General features: G+C 33.7%; 1 protein-coding gene across 1 annotated transcript in view; it reads left to right on the top strand.

The window, feature by feature from the left end:
• The first annotated feature begins 823 nt into the window (after positions 1 to 823).
• Positions 824 to 21,220, top strand: part of LOC149774343 (dipeptidyl peptidase 1-like) — a 38,443-nt gene continuing 18,046 nt past the window's right edge. Inside the window, exons 1-4 of the mRNA XM_089945437.1 lie at positions 824 to 1,027; positions 12,098 to 12,195; positions 14,534 to 14,736; positions 18,797 to 18,955. Of these exons, the coding sequence (XP_089801563.1) occupies positions 865 to 1,027; positions 12,098 to 12,195; positions 14,534 to 14,736; positions 18,797 to 18,955 (623 nt within the window). The 5' untranslated portion in view covers positions 824 to 864. The remainder of the gene's footprint in view (positions 1,028 to 12,097; positions 12,196 to 14,533; positions 14,737 to 18,796; positions 18,956 to 21,220) is intronic.

Here is a 21,220-nt window from a genome sequence, read left to right as displayed (position 1 = left end):
GTCGCTACTTGTAAATCCTCGTGAAATAGCACAACCATCTATCCTGTGGCCATTTTGAATTTCGCGTCAGAAATGGCTGTTACCAATTACCCGTATCTGTATAAAGAGTTCGCAGGACTGGTCCAGAATTATTTGAGTGCAGCAAATTTTAATGAACAAGTAACTACAGACAAACATCGTCCATCAGTATCAACACAGATTTAAGGGGTTGATTTATCGAACTACATGCCTGCGACGTGCGCGGCCCCTAATATGTTTTGCACCCCCGATGCGTCTGCTTTGGATACCACGGGGGCGGAGGAACGGGCCTACTGGCCTAATTTTAACTATTGTAATATTTGTCGCGGTTATTGTTGCTTTTTTTGGTAGAATATTCGGTTTTAAAAAATGTACCCTTAAAAACGCCCCCAAAAATGTTGGTTCAGCCCCCTGTTGTTCATATATATTAGAGGACGTACTATCTTACATGTCTGTCAAAATACTAGATTCGAGAAAAGGTTTTGGTAGGCAACTAAAAGTCTCTGAACCAATAAGCCAAGACGACGAAGAAGAAAAAAATAGTATTATTTCCGCTGGCTGAATGGACTGTCACACACCATCTGCGTTGCTTGCATAATATAGGATATAATTAATGAAGTATTTAATAGTCCATGCTTTTTTTAATTATTTGTAAAACGACAAAGTTCGCGGAAAAATGAAACTGCTTAAAACATTTTTCTGACCTACTGTAGCGAGCGTCTTTCCCCGCCTATTGCATTATTCCGTATCCATTGTATAAGTGTACTTCTATTCCTATTTATCTTAAACGTTCAGCACATCACGAGACTGATCATGTGACCCATTTCCTCGTGACCGTAAACGAAGATGCCTGTGATCATGTTCAAGACTGCAGCCTTATTGACTTTCCTTGCGATCCATGTTTCTGCTGATACACCAGCAAACTGTACATATGAGGATGTTAGGGGGAAATGGGTTTTCATGATTGGGAGCAAAGGGCACGATCAAACTCTGAACTGCTCTTCTTTTGGTAATTCTCTCTCTCTCTCTCTCTCGATTCTTATCATCCTTTTAATCAAATTCATTATTCCCTGCTTCCATCTCATTCCAGGCAACTGAACTGTAGTCCAGCGGAACTTGAAAACAGGTCCATTTGCTTGTGTGAGAAATTGAATTTATTAGAAAAAATACCATCTGACTAAAACATTGACATTAATTTGTAGAAAAGTGTCGATATGGGGTGCAAAGTGTGTGAGATATTCCTGAAAATTTGACTTTTTCTTATGCTGTTAGTTGACATCAAAACACTAGACATGCACCATTAAATAGGCAGTAAGACCTCTACTCCCAAAACATAAATATCTGGGTTGATGTCTTACATTGTATTACTTAGGTAAATTACTTAGGTAAAATTACTTGTATTACTTATTGTATTAGAGTAAAAGTCCGGGTGGCACGATTTACCCAAATACTGCCCAAATATACCCAAATACGGCCCAAATACTGTCTAAAGACAAGCAACTGGTACATTTACTACTAAACAAATTAATTCAATTCATTGTCAAGTTAAGTTCTGGGTCATAAATGAATACTTTAAATGACTAAAGCAATTAGAGATTTGTTGTACGAAACGTTTCGTACATTTCCAATTACCATTTGCTCGGAAATTATCGACATAGTCCGGGATGACATATATATGTCCCAAATTTGCATACTTAATACTTAGATATCTATATTCTACAATAATGTTAATTTTTATTTGTGGACACACCTTCAACATTTAGATATAATTAGCTATTGGCCTCGAGTGTGTCCCCCCCCATGGCTCTTTGTTCGAAACATTCAAAGATTTACGTGTTCCTGTTCCAACTCTCTGATATTTTTGTGTTGATTTTTCTTAAAATTTTTCGCTATGTATATGCTATAATGTTTTGTCTGCTATATAGTTTCTGTTCCTGGACTGGCCTTTGTGTGGTCAAATTTTTTCTTTTATTTACTTGATGTTTATTTCTGCTAAAAAAAATATAGACTCTGACCACACACACACACACACACACACACACACATATATATATATATATATATATATATATATATATATATATATATATATATATATGATACATGTGCAAAAATTGTTACATTTGGCTTAAATCCTTGGATGCATGCTGAACTGGATTTTTCCTTAGCATTTTTCTATATACTATGTATATAGAAAAATGCTCAGGAAAAAATCCAATTCAGCACCAATGTTGATATAGTTAACGAATCTATTTATAACTTGGTGTCTGATTGTTTCCAACTGATTCTTTGACTTTACTATCTCATTACTGTCTCATTTCCATGTTATATTTATATACCAAATCAGAGCCACATGTTCAAAAAAATTTCTTTTGAACCAAACTAAATTGCGCATGATGACGATCAATTCTGATTGTTTACTGATATAAAACGAATCAAATAATTATGTCGTCTAATTAACAAAATGCAAAAATAAAAAACCGCACTATTACATACGTGCAAATTAGAACATATTAGACAATTCTTATTGTTTTCTTTTTTATGCAATTATTGAGTAATGGCCTCTTGGTACAAGTTGAATAACAGAAACATAACTAGGCCCTTGGGCGGGAATTAATTATAAATATTAGAAAATGTGAACAATAACAGGTAAGTTGTCGGCAATCGCATAAAATGAAATGAAAGGAATTACCGAACAGGATCAGCAAATGCAAGTGCTTCTTGTCGAGGATTACAAAAGAAACCAAAGAAAGAAAATGCCAATAAAGGTGATCAAGCGGCAAGCTCTCATTTACTCAATTAATATTTGTTCACCAGCAAGCTGCTAAAATCAGCCTCGAATTGTTTTTGACTTCATATTGTGTACTGACAATTGCTGGCATGTTTTCTTTGGAAATAGGACGAGTTTCAAGTTTTGTATTTTTTATCATTAATAAACTGCATGACCATCTGTAAGAAACATTATTGTTAGTTACAAGCAGTCAAATACAAGGTATATAATCATTAAGTTTCATCACCTCCTCTCTCATTCGAAACAAAGCTTAAATACTGCACATTTCTTGTTTTCTTTATTCTGAATTGGTGATCTGTAAGTGAATCATGGCTAATTTCAATAAAAAACGCGGAACCAGGTTTCCATGTGGTGGATGCAAATAAAATTGTTCAAGTTACTGTATTAAATGTTCATTGTGTAAGAACTGGTATAACAAATGCCAAGAAATTTCAGACGATGAATTGAAAATGTGGGGAAATATTGATCTGGAATACGTGTGTGTTTCGTGTCGTACATTGGATGGTAATAAGTTTGACTACCTGATGGCCATGCATCGTCTGCAGAATGTAAGTATCAGCATTTACTTCAAAATTTGTAATAATTAAATTACTTAGCTTAGAACACGCAAAGACAACTTTCTATTCGCAATGCATTTTTTGTATAGATCCCTAATTATGTGTGTAATTATCATGCAAAATCATGGCTTATCATCCGATTAAATGACCATTTTATCTTAGAAAAATGCAGCCTTTGCACAATTTTATTAATTTAATTTGTCTAATGCTTCTATTTCTTTATATTAAACTAAATGTGTGATATACTTATGATACAACCTGATCACACGACATTGCAAATCAATCGCACCAGTTGAAGTTTATAGCATGATGAAATGTACAGTCTTCACATCAGATGAGGCATAAATTCATTCACTTGTGTATATTATTATAGTACTTTCTGTGATAATACTGTTTTAAAATTATTATAATACCATACTGTTATATTGCCCATATTTTTCAATGTCTATTGCCACTCACCGTTGTATTAAGTTAGTGTTATTATTTAAAAAGCGTCTTTTGTCAAACAAAAATTGGATAGTATTGTACTGGACTACCTTCTATAGTATATCTTGTTACGAATTTGCTACACATTTGTCTACCCGAGACAAGGTACCTGGACCCTGCTTTTTATTTTCAACAATTTTGAATTTAATACCTATCGGTTTTACATGCATGAAAGTGCTAAAGGTTTCCCAATTCATATTAATTAGCTATTAATACATGAATCCACAGCTTGAGATGTGTAGTATAAAGAGTTGACAAATGAATAAATTGATACAGAATATCAAAACACTTTTAATACTTGCATATAAACAAAAAAGAAAAGTAAAAGAGATTAAAATCTCTTTAATTTTTTTTCCTTTACAATTTATACATAGAACTAACATGAAAAAAGATAAAGAGATAAAAAGATATAATAGATTTAGTTTAATTTTCTTTTTCTTTTTTTTTTTTTTTTGCATCTAAATATGACACATATACAATATATATACAAATCAGTACACAAATGTGCGATGCTAGTCCCAGGAGTTTTAGTCAACATCGTTGATTTCCAACGAGTATATTGGTTTGGGTTTCTCGCAAGACGATTTTGACAAACAACAACAGGGGACCACTGTAAATTTTATATATTTGTTGTAAATCATTTTAACTGTCTTTGTAGCGCCGCAATGGTAATTGATGTAACGCGTGCATACTTGGCTACTTGTGGTTGTAACACGCGATAACACGTGTGAATCGGATTACAGCAGCACTTCACTACCCTAAAGGCATGTTCGATATGGGTTGTGAACAACCACCGATGTGGTAAATTTGATAGCAATTGATAAGTTTCTAATCACTTTAAAGCCATCTATGCCAAAAAATACTTGTACAGATGCAAAATAAAAATGTTTGTTTTTATTATTCATTTTCGTTTGAGAATTTAAATATTTTTATATACAGGCTACGTTCATCTAACCATGCCGTTTTGTGATGGTACCACGTATTTCTAGGCTAAAACTATAGATGTGAAGCGGAGATTTCAAGCTATACAACAGTCTATAATATGTGTAGGTATCTTATTGAGTAACTCTTCATTTGTCTGTCCGTGCGCATAACGCCATCTCATAGAACGCTATCGATATTCATATCCTTGATACATGCGTCTACCCATGCCGTTTTGGGATGATACAACATACCTCGATGCTATTCGCATTTCATGCATATTACTAATGTCTGAACAAACTCAAAATCTGCATTAAGTCCAGTATTTATCGACTATTTTAATGCGGTTTTCTTTTCTCTCTAGGCGGCGGCATCAAAGAACATAGATAAACTAAAGGAGGCTGTTCAGCGAGAGCTAATGTTCAAAGTGAAATTACAAATTCCAGAGGAGCCAACGTCTTATTTGCCAGATGTTGATCCAGTCGCCGCTGAGGTGATGGAGAATTACGTCGACCACATAAATGGAATCCCCCTGACGACAAGCACTGATGGAGACTGCCTCTTCAATGCCATCTCAATCTTGTTTTGTGGTAACGAAACCATGTCAGTGAAACTAAGGTACCACACGTGTATAAAACTTCTTACAAGCAGGGAACAATACATGCTGCATCCACAGACCTCAAATACAACTACTTTCTAGCAGTTACGCACAGTCTTGTCTGGACTCTGCCGTCATCGGAAAATTCTCCAATGCGTGGACAATTATAGCTTTGGCAGATGCTGTTAACATGAAAATAAGAGTGATATACCCATACACAAATGGGACAAATGATATCGCCTACAAAACTTTGAACACCGAATTCAAACCATCTGGAAATTTTGAGAACAGACGGCAGTTAGCAATCCTTTGGTACAATAGTGCAAATGTACCAACACCAGGACCGGGAAAGTGGTACGCCGTCAATCACTTCGCAGCTGTTATTCATGCGGTACATATGATAGCATATCCATCAACGGTTGACAATACTGTTGAATATGGTATTAGCCACAAACGCAGAATTTCATATTCCAGTTCAGTGTCATCTACAGGGAGTCTACACCCCAAAAGGTGTTGCTCTAATGTATCATTAATATCGCTTGAAGGTGAAATTTTGTCATTGAACAACGTAGATAATCTTCAAGATTTAACTGATGCGGACAGTGATAGTGAAGCAGATATATCTTTTACCAAAGAAAAAGAACAGTCCCTTGCCATTGTACCACTGAGTATTGAGTGCCAACAAGTTAAGGAAAATCCAGGAAACAGGTTCTTGGAAAATGACGAACTATTTAAAACGCTTTTAAGTGAAGATGCGCCAGCAGAAAGAGTACCTTTGGGACACAAAAGCAATGTTCACGTTGTAGTGAGGCGTCAACAGAATGAAGGGGGAAAACGGAACGACTTTCTCGATGACTGTGGGCCATGGGACTCTAACTCGGGCACCACTGTAGATCAGGTATTCGTTGTAACTAAGGAAAACAAATTAAAAAACATTTTCAAGAAAAATGGTCAGTTTTGCCTGAAAAAGATCGTGGGGAAAAAAATAACATATGTTTCAATTGATCCTCAACCCACAGATATATTAACTCTTCATTGCTACTACACTAAGCTAAAAGACGATGAGAGCTACAGGAAGAGAGTTACTACTGTAACTGAATCACCCGAATGGCTTAGCCATTTAAAAACCCTCGCGGTGATTGAGTATTTAGGTGTAAAGAAATCAAATTCAAATCATCTGCATGGAAACTCAAAAAGTGGTGAATCGTACACAAGAACTGATCCACGTATCCTCCAAATGGCATGCGAAAAAGTGGGGAGGAAGAAGGCGACCGAAGTGGTAAGCAAGATGGCTGATGATGACAGTTTCATGGCCCCTAAATCAGGTCGCCAACTCCAGGATAAAATCTACAGAGAAAACACAAAGAAAATACCTCTGAGGGTGCCTGGAAACAATATTGCGGACGAGATATTGACAATAATCGGAGAGCTACACGACAACACTTTCGTCCAGGTTGTTACTGTTACGAAAGGCAAACAACCAATTATAATTATGTACACTGACGATCAAATATTAGACTTAAAAAAAAAAACTGTTTGGGGGAGGAAGGCAGTGTGATTGGCATCGACAGAATGTTTAATCTTGGCAAAGTGTTTGTAACAGCAATGTGTTATAAAACCAGAAGCATCGTTAGCAGAAAATCTATGCAGTATCCAATTTTTCTAGGACCTCTTTGTCTTCACTGGGATGGTGAGCAGCATACTTATCACCATTTTTTTCCCATGTTAGACAAAAACTAGACTCACAAAATTTGACATTTGGCACAGATGATGAGAAAGCATTATGAAATTCTTTAACAAAAAATTTTCCCAAAGCAAATTATCTGCTGTGTACAAAACATCTGAAAGATAACATTAGGCATTTTCTTCAAAAACTGGTTCTAATGAAAAAGAGAGGGAGAAGATTATAAATATAATCTTCAGTGAAGACAAAGACGGATTAGTTTTTAGTATAGACAACCTCGAGTTTTCAAAGCGAGAAGACAACCTCTCTGTCTATTTCGATAAATATCCGAGATTTAAAACTTACTATGAAACACATTTCAAAGGTAAAATTTTAAAACATGTTTACCAACCATTAAAAGCAAATATCATTTCTAAGTTATGGATCAATAACAATGCAGAGTCACTAAACAATCACTTAAAACAAGCCACTGATTGAAAACAGCTAAAGCTCCCAGAACTTGTAGACAGATTATCTTCCGTTACAATAGAAACATCCGAGTACATTTAGGTATATTTATATATATTTGAGAGCATTTTGATGGTATCGGCATGTTTTAGTAGCATTTAAATATATATTTTTGGGAGGTCTTCAGAAGTATTTGGTTATGTATATATCATCAGAGTATATATCTTTTCCAAGAGAAATAAACAGCAAATTACCAAAAGTCAAAATTTGACCACACAATAGCTAATTGTATATAAATGTCGAAGGTGTAATCCAGAACTTAACTTTGCAATGAATTTAAAATCTCTTTAGTTGTAAATGTATCACGTGCTTGTTTCGGGACAGTATTTGGGTGTATTTGGGTAAATTGTGCCGCCGTAAAAGTCCTACTATTTATACTGGGGTTCTAAGGTCATTTATACTGGAGGTATCACAGGTCCATGGTTAGCCATTGGTGAATAAGTAAATAAAGACTGACTCTCAAGATATTACACATGTCTATTTGTTTTTCTTTTCTCTATATGAACATAAATTTAATTTCCAGTTGAAATCAGATGATTGTGGGAAGTGATGCCAGAAGGATTTCAGGTTATCCAATGGTCATTACTCTGATATCACAGTAATACTGAAATTTTATGATGGCATTTACAGTGTTAGGATCACAATGTACATGCTGCACAAATTGTAAATCAGTTTGAAATTTGGATGCTACTTCTGTAGCTCTCATTCTGTCACATGTACCTACCAACAACCAAAAATAGAAACTTATCTGAGAGAATGAAAACAAAGCAAATGTAATCACTTGTGATGGAGGATGGCACCAGGATTGTTGGTGAGAATGGGCACACCACACGAGAATGAAAGTACAAAACCAGGTGTTACAATGTAAAGTAATAAATCATGTACAATAAAAAATTTTAAGTCAGCACTGTCTATTGCAAAGGCCATCAGAAAACAACATTAGCATCCTTCATATTTTGACTTATTTGTTACCATAGATTAGATCTCACGCTTCTTGACAAATATGGTAATCGTGTGACCTGACCCTTGCATAAAATCATTGGACATTATCAAATGACAAATTAGTTAACTGGTTCATTATATTGGTGATATAAATTTTAAGAAGATATAGATTTTATTTGAGAACATTGAGTATGGCCATTTTTGAAAAAGTGAAATTCGTAGGTGCATTTTTAAACATTCTACTCAACAGTAGTTTCAGCATTTTCCCAAAATTAAACTGGTGATGCAGAACTATTGTAGTAACTTATTATCATCCAGTGTATGTAAGATAAGCACATGATTGTTGGTGCTGTGCAGAAAATTTCAGAAAACCTAAAATATTGTGATACCAAAGAACCCACAATGTCATTGAAAGCTACCACACTCATCTTAAATTAAATATAAATTGCTGTTTTAAAATTTAATTCTAATTTTGTTTAACCAAGTCTATTCAGTTTTGACTGTTGAATGCTCTGCATCTTAGCTGTCATCGGGTAACTTCCAGATCAAAATTATCCATCATTATGGACTTTATCAATGATGGCCAGTATTTATAACTCTATGGTCTTAAAGTAACAGAAAAAAGCAAAAACCAGTAAGTTTTGTAAATTTCAACAAATAATCTATTTATCTAGAATACAAAGTGAAAAATATGAAAAAAACATTCTGTATTGCAAATTAAATTCCAGATAATCCTAGAATTTCAAACACAAGACCTAATGATTAAAGTTCTAAATAAATCTAATGCTGGAAGTGTTGATATGCCTGTGTCATAGTGATGTGCCAACAGTCTTTTGTTGAATCACAATAATACAATCCAAGAATATATCCTTATTTGAATTTCACTCTAAATCAGATTCTCTATTTTTTATTAATGCTATTTTTAACACTTTCCAGAGAAGAATAGCTAAAATAATTTGAATACATAAATCCCAGCCAAAATTAAATACTGGACACAACAATAATACAACTGATTCTGCTCATATTTTACAGCCTGAATGAATAATTTTCAAATATACCAGATTACCAGTATATACTATATAATACTCTATTTGACTTCAAGTCCTAATTAACATTTTCAACAAAAAAATTATTACCCAATGGAAATTTTCATTCTGGCAGGTTCCAAATGTTTACAAAATACAATCTAAGTTATAATTAGATAGTCTTTTACTTAAAATTTTAATATAAAATGTGATAAACAGGTAGACCTGCTTTCATGGGGAATTTCCAATGTTCTGGACTCTGACTGAGATAAACATTTTGTTCACAAAACTAAAATCAGTGATTTAGGTCAAATAGAAAAGGAACTTAATTCTGGACCAGGTCAGGAACAAAATGCAAATTAAATATAATACAAATGTAAATAATATATACATAACACAGGGTACTAAACTCTGTATTAAAAAAAAGAGCACATTGAGTCTTGTATATAGGGTAGTATGAATTTGTTTATCAACATGTGCAGCTTTCATTGTGACATCACAGCATCTGACATTCAACCCATATTGTACTAAATCACACCTTTAGGTTGATCTTGTCCAAAAATGACCATGTAAGTTAACAATGATTTTGCCAAATGTAGCTTCTTGGAGCACATAAATAATGACTTCCAAAGGAATGTGGATGTATGAAGATCCAAATAAAGTGAGTAATTGCCATTTAATGGTATGTAGAATCAAGTTATCATAAATGACACCCATTATTGCAATAATCAGTCTTGAAAGCCTATATCACAAGTACACTGTATTACCTTTATTATAAAAACCTTTTATCCACAGGATGCTACAAGGCTAGTCATACAGTGTAAGATGTCTACCTTGATATTTATCTTGTTTGGGTTGACGTCTTACTGCCTAAATAAATGACATTGTTTAGTGTGTTGCCCAGTATACTGATGGGAATGAAAGAAAAGATTTCTGGAATATCTCACACACTTGACAACCCAAATTGACATTTTTCAACAATTTAATGTCTAATTGCTTTTGTCAGACTATACTTACTCTGACTTTTTTCCTGATGGATTCACATACAAGAAAATGGATGCATTTTCAGTTTCTGTTGAAATACATTTTATTTGGCATGAAGACTTCAGATTTGCACAATCTATTGTCCCACAATTCTATGAATGGAAAAACATTTAAGCAACTTCATTTCTGCTCAAAGAACATGACCAAATTTGACAAAGCATTCTGGCATTGTGCACGTTCAGATTTATACAAATGATACAAGTCCATCACAAAAACTAGACTAATTTTTACACAACTTTATCCAATAACAAAAAAAACCCCAAAAACTATTGAACAGATTTTGAGAAACTTTGGCTTAGAGTTCTTTCAGTAATGGACAAATTATTCTATGTCATCAGATGTTGATGAAGATAGAACAACTAATGTAACAGCACTGGAATATATTTTGACAGAAAGGGTCATACTGACCAAGATTTCTTTGCCAGTTGCTCTTGTATTTGCCAGATGCCAGATGCTTATGTAATCTGATGCCCATTTGGGCATTTTGTATTTGTTTGGAGCATATTTTCTTTCCCTAGGTAAAATGGGTTCTTTAAAGAATTAAGTAATGTGTATAGACACTTAACTCAGTTTTAAAATGGTAAATCAGTCATTGGGGCTGGTAAGATCGATTGTAGTTCCACAAACAGTCACAATTCTGAAGTATATTTATACATCTCTTTTTCTATCTGCTTTATTACTGGGACATATTTGTACACTGTGTTCCAACCATGGAATAATTTTTTTTTATGGAAGATCACTTGGAATGCATTCAGCATGCATGGCCAATTTATATTAGTGTGTTTAACATCTAACACAATCGAGAGTAATGATTATCTCTAAAGTGGTGAATGACACAAAAGTATATCAGTGACTAGAAGCAACAACATGGATTACATGGAAAGTTTGTCTTCCTTATTGATCAAGTTAAACTAAGTAATGGAACAAGTGTTCATATATCATCATCTACTGCCAAACCCAGTTATTTAATACAGTTCTATGAAGCAATTATATACCGGTGTATGAAATGTGCTGAGTAACTTTCGTTCCCACCTATCAGATTTTTGCTTAAAATAATTTTTTTATGATTGTGTCATAAAAAATGCAATCTTTTTTTAGAAAGTAATAGAGCATTAACCACACTATATAAATCAAACTTAATTTGTGAATGTCTACAATCCTCACATTGTTTTATGGTCGTATTTGATAGGAATTATATTTATACGTATGCTATACTTTTATCACTTATGCTATACCTCCCACTTTGTTGGCATCACCTGCAGTGCAGTCTTTATTCAGGTATAAAAGTTTGGTTGATCCCAACTTAAAGTTTTATATCATATCATTATAAATTATCACAAAGGAAATTTGTATTGCACAAACAACATTTTTATAAATGAACGGCTGTGTAAAAGTTGTCTTTCCATCAAATCTATAAAATAAAATGATTTACTGTTGCAAAAGAAAAATAGACTTAGAAATGATATTATTACAAAAGACCATGAGTCTTAAAGAGTTTATTTGATAAAACTTCTTCCTTTTCAGCTTCTCCTGTGATGAAACTAGAAATTACCCTCTATTTCCCAGATTTGGCTGTTGACCAGTTTGGTAACACCGGCTTTTGGACTCTCATATACAATCAGGTACAGTTTGTTTATTTCATGGGAAATTATGAGATTTCTTTGGATTATTCTAATCAGTGATCATACTACAAAATGAGATTTTTTTGTACTAATGGTTATATTTGAAGTAAGTACAGCCAAAGGTAATTTTGTGAATTCTAGAAAGAATTATCAATTACGCTGACAAAAAGAACAATAACATTTTTTCTAATATGTATAGTAGTAATTTTTGTATCATTACTGGGCATATACATGTGACCAGTGCATATTAAATTTTCATTTTTGGGTTGGAGACCATATCTGCAAAGTGAACTTTAACACATTAACCCCTAGTGACGACTTTATGGGGCAGGAGGTAGTAGCCTACTGCTGAGCTCTGTAGCGTCATGGTCATGCATGAGACTCTAAAGTGGATGGTTTTATAGAAAGGTAGACAGATGTAGCTCTACAATGATACCAAATAATCTGGAATATCTAGTTGCACTACAAAATACAGATAGAAAAACCTCATATTTTGGACCTGACTTTTTTTTACGCAAAATTCGTCTGTGGTCGGAATCCCATTTTGTGTCTGGAATTTAGACTTTTTGGTCTCAGATCTAAGGCAAACTGGTATGAACTGCAAACAGACAGATGAGCCTTTGCAAAAAGTAGGATAAGATGGGCATTTGGAATAAAGAGTGGTCTCCGTACAAAAATAATGGCTCCGTTTAGCAAAAAAAACAAAAAAAAAAAACAAGTCCAACTTTTACCCTTCTGCTCATGCGCAAGTCCAATAGCCAATGAAAAATGATGTTTCTAACACAACTAGGCAGTATGTTATTGAAAGATGACCGGGGATTTGGTGTTTTCGAGTCTATTCAGAAATAGCTTTCAAAATGTGTTTCCTACTCGATTTTCAGGCAAAAATGGCAAAAACCTCCAGGGGTTAATGTGTTAATAAGCTGTCTGCTGAATACTGAACTTCTTGTGCTGCTGATTGCTCATGACTGTGACTTGGATTATTAACTTCTTGACTGGGACTTAGATTATTAATTTCTTGACTGGGACTTGGATTATTAACTTCTTGACTGGGACTTGGATTATTAACTTCTTGACTGGGACTTGGATTATTAACTTCTTGACTGGGACTTGGATTATTAACTTTGTTATATGAAAAATAATACAAAATAGTATGTGCATATATTTGACTTTTTTTCATTGCAATACAGAAGTCAGGTAAAGATCATTTTTATCACAATATCTACACCAATAGAAATTTATTAAACAAGTTTAGGAAATTTTTATAATTGACGTATAAAAACGCTGTGTTTAAAACTGAGTTTTCAAATCAACCAGTTAAGCTTGTACAGGTGTAAGGACAGGCCTGTCTATCAAAACCATCAGTCATTGTGGACTGTTCTGGTGCCTGTTTCAATTCCACAACTAGAGAGAAAGTGACATGGTTGAGTTTATTGTCCCCATTTCCCTCCATTTTTAGCAGGTGTGTGAGATAACATATTAGGTGTCACATTGTAAAGGTCAAGTTCACTTCTTAATACTTTAAGCTTTCCATCAGTTTTCCTTCAGTTGTATAGATCTCTTTGAGATTAAAGGACAAAACTTGCTTCTATCTATGTTTAACTTTCTATACTGTAGTTCTGTCTTCATGAGGTCACAGTTTAATAGTTTACATTTTGCATCGCACTCTCCTTTCCATCTTACTGCATTAGAGCCATTGGAGATTAAGAGATACAACTTGCATGCCATCTTTAGCAGCAGTGAAACTTGGGTGAGTTATGTTTTGCTATTGAAAGATGTTATGTTTTGCTATTGAAAGATGTTATGCTTTGCTATTGAAAGATGTTATGTTTTGCTATTGAAAGATGTTATGCATTATATATTTGGAGTTTTGTCATTATGGGCACAGGTCAAGGTTGTATGGTTGCTGTTTCTGCATTATGTCATAAAAGCTAGGTGAGAGACAGAGATGAAAAAACAAAAACAAACATCTTTATCATAGAAAGGGTCTTAAAGTTAATTACTTCAGGTCTTGAATGTATTTATTTGTTCTCAATAGAAATGTGTCATCCTGCCACACAAAAAAAGAGATGGTTGAAAACAAAGATACATTATATGTTAATCACTGTATAGATGAGAATTGTTGTATTAACATTTATACTGCATCGTGTTTATTATGTCTACCAGTAATTTAAGTTGATATAAAGAAGATTAAAAATCTTAATATTAACATCTGTGGCTGATAGTCCTGTTTCCATTCCTAATTTTCAATGTACAGCTCAATGTGATGTAAGGAAATTGAATGTAGTATATTAATTGTAATAAACATGCCAGTTTTACATCTTTTATCTTTTGACAGGGCTTTGAAATTGTTATCACGGGTAGAAAGTATTTTGCTTTCTCCATGTACAAGCAAGATGGCAAAAACATCACCAGTGTTTGTGATCGGACGTTACCAGGATGGTCACATGACATTTTTGATAGGAACTGGGCCTGTTTTATTGGTCAGAAAACAGAAGAACTGAGACCAAAACAGACTGTCTTCTCACACAAGGGGTTAAGGTGGAAAAACTCTTTTGTTTAGCAACATTATAGAATCATCAGCTAATGGGTTTTTTTATTGTACCTTTAAGATGCTGAAAACATTTAATAGCTAGTGGATACAATTACAAATGCTGGATAATATTCTGTAACAAATACCACTGAAAATTGTCTCTTATATCAGAAGTTAAGTACAAATTATGATTCTTCATTCAGATAAAAATGGTAAATTTCCAGTGATAAATCCTATATCCCAAAGAGCATATTCAAAAACCTTGAGGAAATATTTTCTGCAGATCATTAAAATTTGGTCTGGTCAGTGCTAAAAAAAATCCGACGCCTGGGGCCCCTCAATTTTAGATCAGGCTCTTCAAAGTGAGGTGCCTGTCTGGCTAGTAAAAAAATCTAATTTGCCTAAGGAAACTTTGATTGGGCTAATGAAACGTGTAACTGTATTTTCAAGATGTTGACATACCAGCTATAACACAGCACAATCTAAATCAGATCACCACTGTCCTACTTGAAAATGAGATCTGATTTTAATCAAATTGAAGCTAATCATATCATGCTAAAAATAAGATTTTGTACTCCCAAACCCCTGTCATGGTCATATTTTGAGAAAATACGATTTTCAGTAATCTTCACAGATAGAAGTAAAAAGCCCATAACTTCAGTATGCCCAGTATATATAGCATGTATAAACGGTAAAAGTCATGATTGGAGCTGATTTAAAACATCCCTTGGGTAGTTTAAATAATGGCAGTTAAAGCCGAAGAGGTCAGGTATCAATGACCATTTCACATATTACTCAATTGCAGGACAATAGCTAGTGAGTTGTGTTTGAAGATTGCAGTGGGTGAACCCATTGTGCTAATTTGCATAGTTGGGATAAGGAAGAGGAACAACCCATTACAGGCAATTAGAGATGCTAGACATGTGTACGAGGACAAAAGTTATTATAGTGACTTGAATGAGAATGTTTAAGCCATATGTACTATACATTTGACAAGTTTGTGAACAGCAGTAATGTTTCTTTGAAGTCAGATTTTACTCTGTATATAGAATGCAAAGCACGATCATTTCACTTGTCTGAATATTGTTCAAGAGTATTTAATTTTTGAAGCCTATTTAGGAAGCAGTTAGCTATCAGCAAAGCCCAACAATTATAAATTTCAGAACTCTTGTTTGACAGTTTTACTTTGTGAAGCATGCAGGCCAAAATAATTAAATAAGTGGGGGTGGGCTATTAGTTCTTTGCACATACTGCAAACAACACATCGACATGCCTCAAGTCGGTTCTAACCAGGATTCACTCAGGGAATCCAGCAGAGAAGATTGAACAGTTGGACCATCCAGTCCCTACTGCGTTTTGTGATGAACACTAATGAACTAATGACTCTTGCATTACCTTCAAAAGCCTCTGAACCCTATTTATATCTGAATTGTAGCTTTTGCAACGTTGTATGACAATATAAAAAAGGGAAATTTTGGGCATGTGGAATTTTAAGTCAGGGCTTGTGAGTTTATTTAAGTCACCAGCAGCTCTGGGCCTATGTCTAAAAAAAAAAATCTTTGAGCCCTGCTAGTATGCTTTGATAGAGAGGCAGAAGATTTGTTGTTTGTGTTTTTTTGTAACTATTTATTCTTATTGCAACAGATTTAACTTTCCTAAGTTCATTGATATTTTAACCTCTTTCTCATGGTCATTCAAAATGCAATGCATAAGCATCATTAAAGTTTTGTTCACTGTTGTAAATCCAGTAGAATCTCAGTATTTGGGATTTAACAGTGGTTATGAATATATGCTGTGGATCAGAATAATTTCTTTTTGGTAGCAGATGATGAATGTCCATTTAATTAAACTATTTTCCTCAGGTTTGTTAATTTTTGGAAGAAGATAAGAGTACCTTGGTCTTGAATTATTTGGAACTACAATGTCAAATTCCTTTTTTTTTGTTAAATAAATACCCGTATCACATAGCTTTGCATGTTTTATCCAACGTGCAATGCTGTATCATGATACATTCATTTTGAAAGAGGCAGATACTATTCCCAATCATTTAATTATCACTCTGCTTTGCTTCCAGAATTTACTAATATCATTCCATGAGATCAGTGGTATTTCCTATAACATCCTTCTTTATTACTAAAGATTGTTAGGGCTGTTCTAGTAAAATATACCTGGACCCAGGGAAGGCACTTTTAATGTGGGGTACTCCTCCATAGATGCAATTTAGAATTTTCTTTTCATTTTAATATGAACTGCAATCAAAGTACCCTGACCTATATTTTTAAAAACTGCCTTCCCTGGATACCACGTATGTTTAAATGGAACATCCCTTAATAAATTTTACAACAACAATTTCTGAGTTACTGAGGTTTTAATTCTGAATTAAAACATCAGGTATGTTTTTATTTTTATTGTTCGAAAAGTATTTACATACATGGCACTGCCAACTGGATTTATTTTTTTAAATTTGGATTCACGATACTGCTTGATTTGAGTTGCCAAATAGGTGAAATGAACTGTGAGCAACAAAGGTAATTCAGACTTTTTTCCTCATTCACAGTGTCGGTATTGGTATAAAATTTGAACCTTTTCAAAGTTAACCGTGCTCTGCAGAAGTCAGAATGTGATATTTAGAAAGATTTGCCACTGAAGTTATGAGTCCATATTGCTAACCTATAAAATGAAAAGTACTGAATGTAGGTAGTCAGTCGATTGTATATAGTCAGTCTCTGTACAGGATTGGAGTCTTCCACTTTAGGGATAAAATCAAAATGTTTGGATTTAAAAGAATTTAGGATATACAAATTCCTGCACTCATTAAAAAAAAATGTTTCAGAGCATAATTCACAAACTGAAAGTAAGTTAATATTTGCATTGGGAAAGAGCTGTTTTGTCTGTCATTAATTCTGACATCTACAAGTATTTTTGATGCCACTTTGTGGCTCAGACATTTTGGCCAGATGTCAAATATCGGATCTTAGCACCTGAAAAAGATTACATCTCGAAATTCCCAAGATGACATTTGTACTGCTAAATACATGATAAATTTCAAGTGTCAATTACTGCCATGATTTTACAGATTTTAAGTAGGTACCAGTTGTTATATTTCCATTTCATTCTCATGCACATTCTCAGTGTCAAGATTTTGCATGCTCAAATTCTGGTATGGTGGGTGGATGGGGTAGTCCAGTACAAGGTGATATTTTATTTGACATGGGTTCTCATATATGTAGAGTTTGCCTGATGTTGCGTAGTTAGAATTACTAGTGTCATCAAAACTCAGGCTATCCTTTAGCATTACAACAGTGTGAACTAGGATCAAAACTCAGGCTATCCTTTAGCATTACAACAGTGTGCAGTAGGATCAAAACTCAGGCTATCCTTTAGCATTACAATAATGTGCACTAGGATCAAAACTCAGGCTATCTTTTAGCGTTACAACACTGTGTACTAGGATCAAAAGTCGGGCTATCCTTTAGCATTACAACACTGTGTACTAGGATCAAAACTCAGGCTATCCTTTAGCATTACAACACTGTGTACTAGGATCAAAACTCAGGTTATCCTTTAGCATTACAACAATGTGCACTAGGATCAAAACTCAGGCTATCCTTTAGCATTACAACAGTGTGCACTAGGATCAAAACTCAGGCTATCCTTTAGCATTACAACAGTGTGCAGTAGGATCAAAACTCAGGCTATCCTTTAGCATTACAACAATGCACACTAGGATCAAAACTCAGGCTATCCTTTAGCATTACAACACTGTGTACTAGGATCAAAACTCAGGTTATCCTTTAGCATTACAACAATGTGCACTAGGATCAAAACTCAGGCTATCCTTTAGCGTTACAACACTGTGTACTAGGATCAAAACTCAGGCTATCCTTTAGCATTACAACAACATGTACTAGGATCAAAATATTTTCATAGCTTATCATTTTATTGAATTAAGTGACAGAGTCAGTGTAGGAAAATTGTATTTATTATAGATTATAGTACCTATAAAGCTAGATCAACAGAGAGGAGATAAAGAAAGAACCTTTACTAAATTTTCATTTTGTTGTTCAGAGTCGAGTCAGAAAGATTGTACAGACACAATGCCGAGTTCATCCATCAAATAAATCGGCAACAGAAATCATGGCAAGCTACTCGGTACCCACAGTTTGAGAACATGAGGATAGAGGATATGATAAAGATGAAAGGAGGAAGAAAGTCTACAATTGCGAGGTAAGTAGATGTTCATTGTAATCACATCAAGTATTTAGGTATAACTTAATTAATAATTCTGAAAGGAAGTTTTATTGTTGATGCATACTCCTCTCCCTCAATAACTCAAGCACAACAGGGTCCACAAACATAGACCACACTTTAAACAAGGGTGCGAGTTACCGAGAAACCTCCAAAAGTTGATGGGGGGGGGGTTCGGTTTAGGGAGCTGGGCTATATAATGACTGAATCCTCATTTTACAATCTGGTCGATAATAATGACATAGTTCATTATTATGTATAAACAACATTTATTTTTCAAAATGTCCAACATGAGAAAGATCATTCCAACTGGTTTCAACAACTATCACGTGTAAGCAAAAAGATCGGTGTATTACATCACTACTTTTGGTTTTGTTGATTAGTCTGGTTTCCGGAATGGTATTTAATAGTAAACTGCCAAGTCAGGAGTTAAAGTTGCAGGGAACTAGACTAACTGTTGATACACCACCAAATGAGATTCTTTTTTTTTAAAAAATAGTGACATTTCGTGAGACAATCATCTACGTCAAAACTCAATTTTTGTATTGTTCAAGTAGTACAGTATTAATGTCATGATTTAATTGGAAGTAATTGTGAAACTTCTTATCATCCTTGAGGATATCTCTTCATTCGAATTCAGGAATTCTCTGAAACTCGTCTTTCCCACAATGGTCTGTATCTGTGAAACCAAGCTCTTTATTTTACGAAGTATTCATTTCACTTGGTTGCCTTGCTATCTTTGATCACAGTTATGAATGAGTCAGTTAATTTAAGGTAATTTATATTACATACACAATAACATTTATAACTGTGTTTGATTGATCAACTGAAGCGAGTTCATACAACTGGGGCCGCTAGATTTTAAATATGTAGGATTTGCATGCCTTTTAACTTTTCTTTTACTCCACCTCCTTTGTTTGATTCAAAGACATAGATAATGTGATAATACAAAGGAGGCCAGGTTTTAATTCAGTGCAACAATACAACAAATACTTCTGTAAGTCAGGTATATAAACACAGTTGGCACTGAATTAGGTTCTCAGAGAAATGCTTGTGGACATTGCTGTTACAGTAGATTGACACATTTTGCGTTTAAATATTGCATTTATGATGACAACACTTAAGAGGAACTAAGAGACAGAATTAAAATGCAACTTTCACTTCATAAAAATTGTTCAATCGGCATTTAAATATTAACGTACTGCCTACAATAGGCGTAAGTGACATTTTCATTATCAAAATTTCCTTGAATATCTTTAATTATGGTCTACTAAGAATGTCCTTTGGAAAGAAAATGTAACCATTTATATGACTTCTTGTTGAAAGTTGATAATTTCAAAATGTTGAGAAAAAAATTCCAGGTCCTATCTACCATTTTCGACCATAAAACAAGTGATATATGAATGTTTCTATTACCAATTTTGATTGTGATTTTCTTCAAGTTCAAGAAATAGGGATACATTTTTGGGGTATTTTCGGGTTTAAAATAATGGGATCCATGTCTAAGCCCACATTATAAGCGGGTTTTTTAGTTATTAAGGCGTGAGTTATCAAGGGAGTTTTGTAGTTATATGCTAGATGAGCCACTAAATTATCTTTGATTATTCAGTTTATCATTAAGTAATTAAGAGTTTCTTGGTTTAGTCATTTATTTATTGGAATATGTCATGTAGATATATTATTACATTTATTTATTGTCATGTAGATATATTATTACATTTATTTATTGTTACGTAGATATATTATTACATTTATTGTCATGTAAACATATTATTACAATTATTTATTGAAGTATGTAGATATATTATTACATTTGTTTATTGAAGTATGTAGATATATTATTACATTTATTTATTGAAATATGTAAATATAGTATTACATCAGTTTAGTATCACTTATTTAATCCTTAAATAATCTGAAACTACATGAGTTGATGATTCAGTAAAATATATTTATTTATTTAAAATAGTTATTTATTCGTAGGAAATAAAGAAACAACTTATTGTTTTAAAATGTTTTGATAGTTATACTGATAAAAAAATTCTACATTGATTATTTTTTCATGGTTTGCAAATGGTAACTTTTTTACATAAAAAAACTCACTAATGTCAATGCATTCAAGTGATTAGGCCATAATTGCAGCTTTGATTGGTATTACATGTTTTAAAAGTAATAGAGGTATATTCAGAAGATAACCATCTGTTATGACTTTGCACCATTAGTTCATTGTTCGGACTGGTTTAC

The sequence above is a fragment of the Sinohyriopsis cumingii genome, unplaced genomic scaffold, assembly GCF_028554795.1.
Source record: "Sinohyriopsis cumingii isolate HCF-2022 unplaced genomic scaffold, ASM2855479v2 utg000349l, whole genome shotgun sequence".
NCBI lineage: Eukaryota > Metazoa > Mollusca > Bivalvia > Unionida > Unionidae > Sinohyriopsis > Sinohyriopsis cumingii.
This window is presented reverse-complemented; position numbering and strand designations above follow the sequence as displayed.